Raw genomic sequence first — 13,789 nt, 5'->3', positions numbered from 1 at the left:
GCCGCCCTTGGTGACGTCACAACTTTGTATACAAAAAAAGTTCGCTCTATTCGAAAGATCGTTTTCACAAACAGCATCTAGAATTTGGACAAATACCGTGTTTTTGAGAGTGAATGCACGAGTGACCATGGCTGAGACCGCGGAAGGTGGACGAAAATTGGTAGGTTGTGGCTGTTTAGTGCAGGTTTCCAGTCAAACGCGAACATTGTGTGAGCATGTTGGAGAGAGCAGCCATTTTGTGATTTCCTCTGTCTTTAGGGTTAGTGCACCAAAATTTAAACAACCTCGCAAATCCTGATTTATAAGCTTCCATAAATTTAAAAAACCCAATTATACAGTATTTCCAAACTTTTCACCAAAATACAGCTGTGCAAACGCCCAAGTGTCTACGCAGTTCATTTTTTCTTCTGCAACAAAGCTCTCGCTCTCTCTTATTCTCTACTATTAGGAAGACTTGAACTTGGAACTATCCATCAAAAAAACTACGATTTTTCAGTGGTGTCGCAAACTATTTGTAAAAGCATGCGACGGCAACCTTGGAACATATAAGATGGAAGTTTTTAACTCGTTGAAATTGTTGATTTTACTTTTATAACCAAAATTTTATTGCGATTTTCAACACCTTGGGGAAGTTTCACATTGTGCAGTGTAGCGTGAGCCCCCCCGTGTAGTATACAGAGGGGAAGAGATGCTGCAGATGTTAAGTTGTTATGGCTAAGAGGAAATTCTGGCATGTTAACAATATTTTAACTTGATATTTATATGTTCATTAAGGTGTAGTAATTTACTTTTAGAGTCTTATTTGCAAATGTAACAGTGTAGAGTGTTAACAGCGCGCGCAGTGGCCTACGTGATACAAGCCGCGTGCGCCCACCTGGTATTTAGTTTACTATCAACATTATTTTTTTCCCGTCATTTAATGGTCACTGTTATACTCTACGTCATCCTTAAAATATATTTTACTTAGCATAAATATATATTTTGTATAATATGAAATTATGGATTTCTTTCCCAGCCATGAAACATGGTCTTTGCAGCTCAGGGAACATATACATTTCTGCATAAATGGACTCCGAAGGAAAATTGAAATAAAGATCTTATTCGAAAAATAAGCACGTTTTCTTAAGTTGACGAAGACGGGTTTTTTTAAAATCGAAAAAGGTCTGGGCTTGTTTTTGGGATGGCGGCGTGGTCAAAGGACATACAGGCACCGCCAACTCTTTGTAGGTAGCGCGCGGAAAACATTGGTTGTGGTGACGTAATCACAGCCAGCATCACAAGGACATGGAGACTTTCTTGCCTAGCACTGCAGCCCTTGCCATGGCCAGAGTTTTTCTGTCCTTTTGGTAGCTTAGAACAGAGCCTGGAGGTTGGACGTTTAACTAGAGGGAAATGCCCCAGAGGGAGAGCATGAAACGGAAAACAACATGACTGATAATTTTGAGGGATTTAGTGACATTACTTCATTGCCATGTGTCCCGTACGCCTACAATGTAGTGTGTGTGGTATCTGGGATGATGATCGTTAGCGTTGGTCACCGTGAAGGTGACAAAACTAAAATGTAGAGGGTGAGCTTTGACTATGTGTAATGTTTATAAAATTGGGCTGTGGTCTTGGAGCATGTAGGGGGTAATTTACTATGTAAAAGACATGGTCTGTACTTTGGGAATCGTGTTGGTCGTCTCGGGGTTCACAGAGCCTATGATGCGAGCTTAAAAAATTTTTTTTTTTTAATTTAAAAAAAAGCAAAACTTGGTCATAACCACCCGAGTGTTATGAGGTGGGTGAGTGGTACGGACCAAGCGCCGACTATGTGAGCGCTAGTTGCAAGCTCTCGCTTTTCCGTTTGCAGTGATAGACTCATGCACATTATTGCTGCTGCCCACAAGACGTTCTCGTCTCCCGCATGTTCCTGCTGCCTGATGCCTCCTACATACCCATCCTAACACGCATGCTTCTCTGTTTCCAACTAAACTCCGGTCGCCTATCTACTAAAATCAGTGAACTGAAGCGAAATGCACAGCTAAAATAAGAGCAACCGTCACGTCAACAGCATCGGTATATCCCCGAATGCATAATAGTCGACATTTGCACATTTGTGTGGTTTGGATGGCATGTTATTTACACACTTGTTCACCTCGGATAAATGTGCTGCTTTGTCTTCAACACAGCAATATTTTTTATTTTTTATTAGCATTGTTTATCTAAATGAGGATTTTAGTTGTTTATTACTAACATTGGTCATATGTCGGTTACACTTTATCAGTCTGGGCCCATGAATCTAGAAACGTGTCTTCACCGCGAAGGCTGGTGTGCTTGAGTCTGTACACATCGGCCAACTGGCCTTCTGTTCGCTTCTTTTCTTTGAGGAAATCTGCGATTTGACCACTCACTCTTTTTGTGTGTTGTTGTCAGTAGAAATAGGTCTTTCTCCGCAGGCTCTTTTTTTTAATGTTTTGTTTTCAGTAGAATTTGACTTATTTTCCTTCCAACCCACTCTTTTTGTGTGTGCGCTGTTGTTCCTTTGTCGGCACGTGCATGTGTGTGGGTGGTTGGGCGATGGTTGTGGGTGGGCTTGTGTCACGTGGCACGTATCTTTTATGCAGTTTGTTGTCTCTTACTACTGACCCTCGATATCAGGTATCAGATGTGGAACACTCAGACTTACACTGATCAGCGCGGACAGCGTTTGCTGTGGTCACTATTCGCTCTTTCGCCTATTTAGTTTATTGGTCGTCAGGTTGGGGATGGGAGGGTCTTCAAACTGAGCATATGGACCTCAAAGTGCAGTTTACTATTAGTACCTTAGAAGAATAGCAGTTTTATTGATAACTGTCATTTACGGGGTAAATGCGTAGTTCAGTGACAGAAGGGATTGTGACAAACAGTGAAATAGAAAAATAAATAAACCGAGTTGGTAAAGCATGCTAAACGCAAAGAGACTGGTGTGTGTGTGCAGAAGGTGGAGTGAGAGTTCGGAGGATATGTAAGTTGAATTGTAATTCACTCAAAGAGCATGATTTCTGTTCCCAGCGTTATCGAACTGATTGTGCTGGAAGCCTATAAAGTGTGCCTGATTTGATTTGTGTACTGAAGTGAAGCTATTACTGTTCTATGCTCAGCCCGCTTGACCGGGTAGAACCCGTGAAACCTTCCCCTTTGTGTATAGGCTACCTACGTGTCTCACACCCGGACTGTCTGTGGTCGATCCAGCCACATCAAAGCATGCGTGTCATCACCGTGTGTTAACTGTACTCATACAAAGCAATGTACGAGGAAAGTGATGATCGATACAAAGCATGCAGCCATCAACTTCAACCCTGGAACTGCGATCCTCGCTGCACAAGTCACGTTTGGTAACGGCTTTACCTATTTTCAGCCCAACTTTGTGCACAGCTCCAATCATTCAATTGATTAGGTTTGAATGCCACGTGACCTGCTTCTGGCACACATCACAGAAATGTAATTGAACATATAATGGCAAATCTCAATTTTAGCTTTTTTTTTTTTTCTTTTGCCAGGCTAAATGAAGCATGTGCTGTTATGCTCAGAGCTTAGTGAGCTTCATAAATTAAATTCTTCTAAAGCCGCCATATTTCAAAACAGTCTTTGTTCATTACCCCATTGTAATATTACCTATTAATAGCACCTAGGCGACGGCAGGGGATGACAGTTCTGTGACTTAAATCATATAAATGCCTCGCTACTGGCAGTGTTCACTTGTAGACTTGTGCCACGCTACATCGCTCACTTAGAGACATGTCAGTGTCACACTTTTCCGCTTCATGGCATGCAATCGATGACGTTCTGTGTGAGTGTAAGCAGTCATCACACTTCCTGTTCATGGCGTTCACTTGACATATTTTGCGAGTACTCGCCTGCATGTAGTGTGATTGCCATGCACTAATTGAATTGCCAGCACCCTAGTGTACACCAGGATCCCGGTGACCACCAAGAGACATCATTTGCCTCAGTATGGGCAACTTGCTTCTCTAAACTAAAGCTTACCAGAGAGGAGAAAATAAAAAGATAAAAGCGAGGATAATGCTTGACACGTTAATTTTTGGAATGAAACTCTAGGGAAAAGTCGACAACTCCCGGAAATCTTGAAAACGAACGAAGATGGTGAGGAAGGCAGGATGTAAGACGAAACACCCGGAAAACTGTTAAAACAATGGTGAACAAGGCGAGGAGGACAGTGCCAGTGTGAGACGCTGGAGACGCAAGGAAAACTTGAAAACAGTCATGAACAAGGAGATGACACAGTGAGATGCTACACCCGGAAAACGAAAACCGTTTTGAAAAGGCGAGAAAGTAGTAAATAAGGGTGGGTTGTGGGGTAGCATTCAGCTACGAGGCCCCTAACCCCGCTGTTCGCACTGGCCGGCTATTGCCGCGGGGTACATAGAAGATTCTCAGTCACGTCTGTGAAAAGTGTTAGTTGTGGGTAACTTTAATATCCCTCACATTTGTTGTTGTTTTTTTAAAGACTGCATAAATTATTGTGAAGATAACACAGGGCATTCGTGGTTGTCTTAGACCATTTGATCACGTTTTTAGGGAAGCACATGGCGTAGTCAAGTCCAGAATGTCTTTTGTTTTGTCTTCGGCTGTTTGATCGCATGTTTAGTGAAACAATTATTCGTAAGTCATCATGTTTTAGACAGTTTGATCGCGTGTTTAGTGTAGCAAATAACCGTAAATCATCATCACTTCTTCGGCCGTTTCATCTTCCCATCCTCCTCTTTCGGGTGTTGCAACCTAATACTCCGTAACCTAGTGTAAGCAAGCTTAATACAATACAATATTCTTTAACCCAGTGTAAGCAACATTAATACAGTACTCCATAACCTAGTGTGAGCAAATTTAGTACAATATTCTGTATCTTAGTGTAAGCAAGCTTAATACACTATTCCATAACCCAGTGTGACCAGCATTAATACAATTTTCTATAACCCCGTGTAAGCAAGTGTGAGACGATATTCTGTCACCTAGTGTGTAAGCATAATACAAGCAGTTTTATTCCTTTCTCCCTTCCCGGTGTAACCCTAACCTTTTTATTATCTCTCGATTTATTACTAACCTCTCGTTTCTAGTATAAGCAAACACTGCATTTTTATTTATTACTTTTCTTACTGTTGTCTGCGCGGATTTGTTTTAGTAACCTATAATTCTTATTGAACTTACGACTGTCGTTAATGTTACCTGTTTAAATATAATAATCATGCTACAAAGAAAAGGGTGAGTTTATTTTCATCTACGCGCTGCATGGAGGGAGGGGGACGTTGGTGGGAGAAAGTTCTCTGCACGTGTTCACTTTAAATGCTCTGTTCAGGTTTCTTATTAGGTATGCAGTGTCAGTGAATATGTTAAATGAGGTTTGGGTCCATTTCTGCACAGTCTGGATCTTGCCTTTCTCGGGAAAGAATGGTTGACATCTGTGAGTGAAGAAGAGAGGTGCGAAGATGGTCACCTGTTGTACACATCGTGCGAGAGTCAAGACTGCACACCTACTCCAGACTCCAGCGAGTTCAGTTGGGTTACCTGTCACTAGCCCCCTCCCTTCCTGGCGCCGATCGGCCCCCAGTCCGGTCCCAAGTTTTGGTGAAAGTATAAACTTCGAGGACATAGCTTTTTTTTTTTTATTATTATTATTAGTTACTCTGTATTGGTAGTGCGATGTGACAGATGCTTGGAGCGTATGGAGAAAGTAGGAACTTCAGGGACATTGTTGTGGGTAGTGGCATTGTAACGGTAGTGTAACACACCTATAGGGTACCCACAGCTGACCGGACTGTGTGATGAGTGTCATTGTAATGGCAGTGTAACACCTATACCCTATCCACCACAGCTGACCGGACTGTGTGATGAGTGGCACTGTAATGACAGTGTAACAGACCTATAGGGTATCCACAGCTGACCGGACTGTGTGATGAGTGGCACTGTAATGACTGTAACAGACCTATAGGGTATCCACAGCTGACCGGACTGTGTGATGAGTGGCATTGCAATGGTAGTGTAACAGACGTATACCCTATCCACCACAGCTGACCGGACTGTGTGATGGGGCTGGCATTGTCGTTTGACTGGACTAAACACTGTCCCCAAGATCCTCACAGTTGTGTCGAGGGAGGCCGAGATGAACATGGCATCACACGGGCAGGCTGTCACATAATGCCAGGTGCGTTTGTGCGCGCGTGGCTTTATGAATGCGAGCTATCTCCGTGGTAGTGTAAAAGTCAACTAGATGCGCGCACAGTCGCTCGCAGTCTTGACTTCACTTTCTTCGTTTGTGTCTCTGCGTGGTCTGATTCATCTGCCAGTTTCTTCTCAGCGCTGGCGATGGTCTTGCATGAACATTCTTTGCGCCCGCGCTACGGTTCATCGCACCGGCATGTAAAGTAGCGCGTGGGCGTCGGAGGAGTAGAGCCCCGGTGTTCAAACTGTGGTACGCATACTACTACTGGTACTCGGAGGTATAGGGTGGTACGCGAGCATCATGCGTCAAAAAGAATGCGTATATATATTTTACAGTGGCTGTATGCTTGCTGTCATTGCTGCAATAACTAACTACAGACTAGATCATATACTAAATACCGGCGAACCTAAGACTAAGTCCTGTGCGAGTTGACCTTTTGGAAACGCAGAGTTGCTATTCAGAAGCAGTAATCGCCAGAACCAGACTTCCAGTGGCCATGGGTCTTGGCTGCTCTCGTAGTTTCTGCCTTTCTGTTGAGGTGTGGCGAAGACCTGCTGCCATGTCACACATTATATAACAAGCTTTCCTTCTATCCTTTTAATCATCATTGCTTTAGTTTTGTGCATATACATTGGCTTGATATTCCCTACACAGCTTTGTAACTGACTACACACGTTGGCTTGATATTCTGTACACAGTTTTATAATTGAATCTTCTTGTTCCTAATCACCCCCAGTGGAGCATAGGGCCGTTTATAATTGAATAAATACGGTTAACACTCGTGCTGTTTTATAAGAAGAAATAATGCACAGTTTTGTGTAGGCCAGTTCACTTACATGACTTGGTATTCTGTGCATAGTTGTGTATGCTGAGTTAATAGTGAATACATAGTTTTTAGTGGATCTACACGTTGTTCTCTCGAGCACTGGAAGCAACATGCTGTAATAGAAGGCGCAGGTGGGCATGATGATGAATTGCCTAATCGCGCCAGCAGTAAGGTCACGCTGGAGATCTTCTGACACCGCCCCCACCCCAACTTTATTCTCAAAGTGTCCCACCCTCACAGCGTTTGTAAATGTAATCCCTGAGACAAACATAGCAGTTATTTTCTGACCTGGAGGTGACTGTCAGGGCAGTACCCGACATCATCCACAGGCTGCCTTGTAATGGGGCGAGAAGAGAGTCGGTACAACTGATTGTCGCTGTGCACTCTCTTTAACCATGTTCATTGTAAAACCTGAGTCTTCTCTTTCTTTTCATGTGATCGAGATTTAGGAGAGGATGAACTCCGTCTGTAGCAAGACTATGGAGCTGGCGTTAGAATGAGAGGTGAGGAGACGGCGGGCACCAGGCAACATGTAGGAGTGGTGACATGCTGGCATATAGAGCTGTTCACTAACATCAGAGCTGGCATGCCACCTACCAGTCAGTAAAAGAGATGCTGCATACTGGCATATAGAGCTGTTTACTAACATCAGAACTGGCATGCCACCTACCAGTCAGTAAAAGAGAGGCTGCATACTGGCATATAGAACTGCTTACTAACATCAGAGCTGACATGCCACCTACCAGCCAGTACAAGAGAGGCTGCATACTGGCATATAGAGCTGCTTACTAACATCAGAGCTGGCATGCCACCTACCAGCCAGTACAAGAGAGGCTGCATACTGGCATATAAAACTGTTCACTAACATCAGAGCTGACATGCCACCTACCAGCCAGTACAAGAGAGGCTGCATACTGGCACTTTGTGTTTTTATAAACTCTTTCACCTTTACTATCTTGCTGTTTCTCAGTCACTCAGTTTTTATGTAAATGTTCTCTGTCCTGTGTGCTCGGGTTTTGATTTTGTTGCTGGCCAAGAGAAATGACTGTGGGATGAAATGCTAGGAGCCTGTTTTAACTGTGTGCATCTGTACAGCAGCAGTTCTGTTTAGTGTTAACAGTTCAGAGGGCGTCACTGTCTAGTGTTACCACAGTGCTAGCATGGTACGCTTTGTCTAGAGATAGTTGAGGGCATCGCTATTTAATGCAGGTGTGGGGAGTCTTTTTCTGCCGAGGGTTATTTAGATATGTATAAAATACAAAATCATCAACTTAAAAACTGGCCTGCTCTATTTATTCAAACATTTATAAACCTTAACCCTAATGTGATGGCTGTAAGTGTTGCCCCAGAACCAAACTAGCCGATTTCATTATTTCAATTTTCATTATTGTACGTTGTGATTATAGCTCACAGTATAAATTTGTTGCTATGAAAAAAGCTCATAGATTTATTGAATATGGAGTCCCTTCTAGGCCAGACCTAATGATGTTGTACACCGGACATTCCTCATACCTGGTCTAGTGGTCGTATTGGTTGAGTGTACCACTGTTTATGTAACGGTAGTATATGGAAGATATAACCACGACGTGTCATGATTTGTAAGTGTACCACCACAAACCAGCATCCACCAAGTTGAAAACCTCGGTACTGGCAGGCTTCACGGCGGCTGTGTAGCATCAGTCTCTTTGATTTGAGAGGGTGTGTATACGCACACACAACGCTCCAGTACTGTAACATTTCTACACGAAGCTTTATACTAATGTCAAGGTTTTACCTTTGTATGTTCATTCACAGAATGACAGTTTAGTAGTGCGTCCTCCACTTTGAAACCTGACATCTACAATCGATTAGACAGGTTAAAAATGGAGCGACTCTTGTCATCCTAGCAGCTCCAAATTTAGCGACAGGATGTCGAGGATGCATTGGTCTTTGTACCTATTACCTGTCACCATCAAAACATGAAGGAAATGTCTTGAATGCTTTGACGTTCTACCGACTGAGCAAGACTGAAGGTTTAAAGGCGTTTGCACTAATAAACGGCCAGAAAACGGGAATGGTCGACGAGGTGGGGAGGAACAGGAAACAGAAATGGAAGGTGGCTTTGATGAAGTGGATGACACATTTTTTTTTTAATCCGGGGGTCTTAGAGACAGCCAACTTGCATCACGGCCCAAGCAGATTATGTCAGTCAAAGGACAGAGCACTAAAAGATGAACTGAAAGAGCAATAAGGTGAGCATACTGCAGTTTATTCATCTAAAACAGTTAATGTAATACAACTTAATTGTTTGCTAAGTAATCGCAATTGATATGTAACAGAAAATAAAAGTCGATTGTTGCAATACTACAACGTCACAAAAATAATTGAAATATAATCCCTGAGACAAACATAGTCATTGTTCACCTTGGGTAAGGCGTTCAGACTGTTGGGATATAATAAAGAAAGAAGACAGCATGCATCAGTAAATAAGAGGTTTGTGTACCTGAGCAATTTCTTCAGTATTTTCTTCGTTGATATTGTTTAAAGTATTTTGCGCTGTATTCTGTTGTGAATCAACTACATAGAAGAGTGAAATTATCCAAAATGCTTTTGTTTTCATGGACCTATGTAGGAACCTTTTTTAAAAAAATGAATTAACTCATGGGCTTGATTCCTGAGCGAAGGAGTTTATTGTTAAAACCCTAGAATACTCTTTGAGAGTGTGCCGAACAATAATTGATGGAAGTGTACTTCTAAATGTTCATGAGAAACAAAGTGTCTCTAGAAGTCCAAGTGATGGAGAAGTGCAAATAACATACCTAAGTCTACCTAACCGTGTTAGTGACTATGCACTTGGCAATAATCTGTGTATGAATGTCATATCATTAAGCCGTATTGTGCGTGCGACACTAGGTTACAACACTTCAACTTTATCGTAGGGCTGCTGACGATCTGCAGTCTCAAAACAAGTGACAAGAATGTAGGTCATACGCCTTTTTTAAGACCCAGCCTCTCGGTCATTGTGTCACGACCTGTGTCACGACTTGTCACCACAAAACTGTCACCAGGGTTTTAGTTTACCACCGAACTCAGCATCACAAGCTGTATATGTCATGACAAACTTTTTCGTCAGCAGTCACCACCAATTGTGTATCACAAAGTATCATTAGCTATGCTTGTTACTACAAACTGTGTTGTCGGCTGTATGTGTTATAGCAAGACCATCAACACACAGTGCATCGCCAGCAATAGCTTAACTTTTACCACAAACTGTCGCCGCAATATGTGTCCCATTAAACTGTCGCCGGCTGTTACACTACAGTGTCACAGGCAGTGTCATCATAAACTGTCACCGGCTGTGACACTACATTGTCACCACACTGTCACCGGTAGTACGGGTCTCCGCAGACAGCATCGCCGCTGTCATGCCGACAGTGAGTATACCCCATTCTGGAGGTCTGTATGACCACAATATCATGTCTTATTTGATGGCAGATTTGTATTATGCAAGGATCATCTGTCACAGGAGGCATTCAAAGCTCATGGCCTGGTCTTGGACAGAGCCTGGTCCTAACCCAAAGCTTGGCAGGTAACATGCAGACTATAAAATATTGATAGAACACAATAGTCAGTGACTGGGGCGGTAGAATTAGCGACGATAGAGCCAGTACGATGGAGCTGTTGACTGATAGGATAGGATGTAGTTCTGTAAGGCGCCAGGTCTCCATCACCAAGATGCTTGTTGCCGTGAAGAGAACAGATATACAGCCAACACGGCAGGCCAGTGTGGGAACAGGAACGAGGGAAGTAGGGATGCTGGTGGGGATTGGAAATTGACGGATTAACTGAGTCTTTAACCGCTTAGGAAGACAGTTCTGCGGTCTTGGGTTTTAGTGGTGGTGTATGAGTCCATAATGACCGGCGCAATGGTGGTTCTAGACATGATAATAGGCCAAGGTACTAGCGTTTAGTTTTAATTCACTTCTAACAGGCCAAATTACTAGTTCTAGGCTAGAGAGTTTTCACAGGCCGCCCATTACTAGCGCTAAAGTAGTTCCAGGCGAGACATTTTTTTAACAGACCGCTTATTTTGCTTGGGAGCCATGTCCGATCTCTTTAGTGTAGAAATCTGGGCAAAGCATTTGGATTCCAGAAAGGAAAAGGAGCTGTTTGTGGTCAACATACCTGGGTTGGTAATTCAAAATAGGACTCCCCGCAACATCATTGCTGATACTGATTTTCCTCCCCACATGTACAGTGATTAGTTTTCCTCCCTGTCTCATTGAACTGATTCAGTCGTCATTAAGTAGTTCATGATCATGGTCATCTTATCATTATTGCTTACCTGCACAACGATTATTATTGAGGTGATAATGATGTGGCACTTCGCGATATGTAAGTTTTATTTGGTTAAAGGATACTTCTGAAGCTAATTATAAACATTTATTTATTTTGTAACATTAAGATGTCATGAGGTCAGTTTATTCGTGAATTTGACAGTAAGTAGCTTAATGATGCAGCCCCAGGCCTTTTTTTTTTTAAATATCGCTGAATAAGAAGCCAGCGATGATGTGCAAACATCTGTGTATTCTGAGGTAGTCTCCATGCTGAGACTTCACACAAGGGAATCGCAGAGTTCATGTACGCGTAGTTCTTGCAACATTGTTGTTGTTGTTTATGATGACAGGCTAAGCGAACAGAAACAGTGACAACTGTAGTAATGTTACATATTCAACACAGAACAGGGTCCAATAAAAACTGTGTAACAGTATTATATATATTTAACACATAGTAGCGGGAACACTGAGAGGAAAGGCTGTAGTCTATAGAACAATATTTACTTGTTTATAATGTGATGGAAGCAGGCGTTTACATCACACCTTGGGGAAGAGAAATTTGGAATGTTCGGATCGTGGTGTTGGTTTCTCTGTATACCAACATCGCGAGAGATGGCGGCTGTCGACACACAAGCGTGGAAGTTGTTTCTGTTGATTTAATGACAGAAGGCATGCACAGCTAGAGTGGAGTCGCTTCTCCATTCGGGGAATGGCAGACGACAGCTTGGCGCATGCGCAGCTCAGCACAGCGCAGACCCGAAATAAATCCTCATTGCGAGCGAAGGAGCCGGCGCCTGAGCCTTGAATATGTTGCCTCTGCCAGAGATGGGCACGACTTGGGACACACTGCACAATGAACAACCTCGCCATCAAAGTGCAGTCCACTGGACATGTTGCACACCATGCAGCAGGCTGAAAGGCGACTCAAGATGACTCAAGATAGCTAGAGCAAGAAGTGGCTCTTGGGTAACAGTGTAGGCCGCTGTACCTACATTCCTACAACATGCAGGCTTTCTCTTTCTGCTCTTATGTTGACCTTGCTTTCATTGCCAGAAAAAGTCACCGAAGATTCGAGTACAATTCAACAAACTGTCACACAAAGGTACATGTTGTCACTGCCGTGTCAGTTGTTGGGGTGGTAGGGTGAGGGGTCCCATGCTGAAATTCCCTGCAACTGAGGACCAAACAAGTTTGGTTTTTTTTCCCCAGAGCACACAACTGCCATAGTCTGTGATATGAACACAAGAAATAGAGATATAACGATAATTGGATGTAACAAAATGCAGATATTCAAGGGAACATGGATTTCATGCCAGGTGTAATAAACTACTAAGTCAATAATATTTCAAATTGAATAGTCATGAAAGGATGCTATAGTTAGAGGGCACACCACTTCGTTCTTCAGCGTTTCATCTTCCTTTCATGTTTGTGTGTGTGCGTTTAGTGCAAGTTCTTACCAACTTTTTATTATTTTTTTTCCAATATAATAATTGTATCAAAATCAAGTAAATTCAGCCTTTAATTGTCATCTAAATCACTTTTTTTTTTTAAGTATAGAAAAACCATCTGTCATTCAATAACATTCATGTCACTGAAACTGCTAACCTGAAGCTTTTCGTGAGATCAAATGGTTGCTTGCTTCTCTTGGGGAGATTTTATTTTTGCCTTCTTTGCAGAGAGCGAAGGAGAGAAAGCAATATACAGACATGGACATTGATGAAGATGACATTGATGGAAAAAGAAACTACAACATTGAGGAAAAGCTACTCAAAAACAATTATACTGGCAACTTTGTACAAGTTCTTAAGGGAGAAGGTAATTATACTGGCAACTTTGTACAAATTCTCAGGGGAGAAAGTAATTTTACTGGCAACTTTGTACAAGTTCTCAAGGATGAAAGTAAGTTTACTGAAGATGTGAAGATAAAAAACATGTTATATAGGCTTGTATCATTTTATTTCAATTTTCATTTTTGGCTGTCTTGTAGGTAAAATAGGGAGGGTGCATGGGGGTTGCTAGATGTCACATTAGATACAGTGGCAACTTAGACAAACTAAAGAAATACTTGTAGGCTAGTGGTTAGTTTTAAACAGACAGTTCTAATTCTTAGTCCACAAGAATAGCAAAGTTCAGACATGTCTGATGTTAAATCATCATGCAGTAGTTGGAATTCCTGAGTCTGTTGCAATCTTTGCCATCAGTAACTGACTTTACCTGTCATTTCTGGGAATGTTTTAAAATCATCTTTCCGAAAATACCAGCATATGAAGGCAGCACTGTTTATTTAACTTTACTATTTTGTAAGCAAACTGTGCAGATTTTTTTCAGATATACCTTTTTTCAAGGCTGTTTTGTTTTATAGGCTAGTGCTTTTTCTGTGTCATCTTTTGGGCAGGACGGTTCATCATCTTTTTTTACCTCTAGGACTATCAAATTTCCCATCCACTG

General features: G+C 42.3%; 1 protein-coding gene across 3 annotated transcripts in view; it reads left to right on the top strand.

Annotated features, from left to right (window-relative positions):
- The first annotated feature begins 4 nt into the window (after window positions 1-4).
- LOC112563134 (lysine-specific demethylase 2A-like) overlaps window positions 5-13,789 on the top strand; it is a 37,480-nt gene continuing 23,695 nt past the window's right edge. Inside the window, exons 1-2 of one of the 3 annotated variants that reach the window (XM_025236892.1) lie at window positions 5-160; window positions 13,018-13,156. In XM_025236892.1, the coding sequence (XP_025092677.1) occupies window positions 128-160; window positions 13,018-13,156 (172 nt within the window). In that variant the 5' untranslated portion in view covers window positions 5-127. Of the gene's footprint in view, window positions 161-9,124; window positions 9,257-11,859; window positions 12,444-13,017; window positions 13,157-13,789 lie in introns of those variants that run through there. The other 2 variants (XM_025236893.1, XM_025236891.1) reach the window with 2 other exon arrangements.

The sequence above is a fragment of the Pomacea canaliculata genome, linkage group LG4 (assembly GCF_003073045.1).
Source record: "Pomacea canaliculata isolate SZHN2017 linkage group LG4, ASM307304v1, whole genome shotgun sequence".
NCBI classification, from domain to species: Eukaryota; Metazoa; Mollusca; class Gastropoda; order Architaenioglossa; family Ampullariidae; genus Pomacea; species Pomacea canaliculata.
This window is presented reverse-complemented; position numbering and strand designations above follow the sequence as displayed.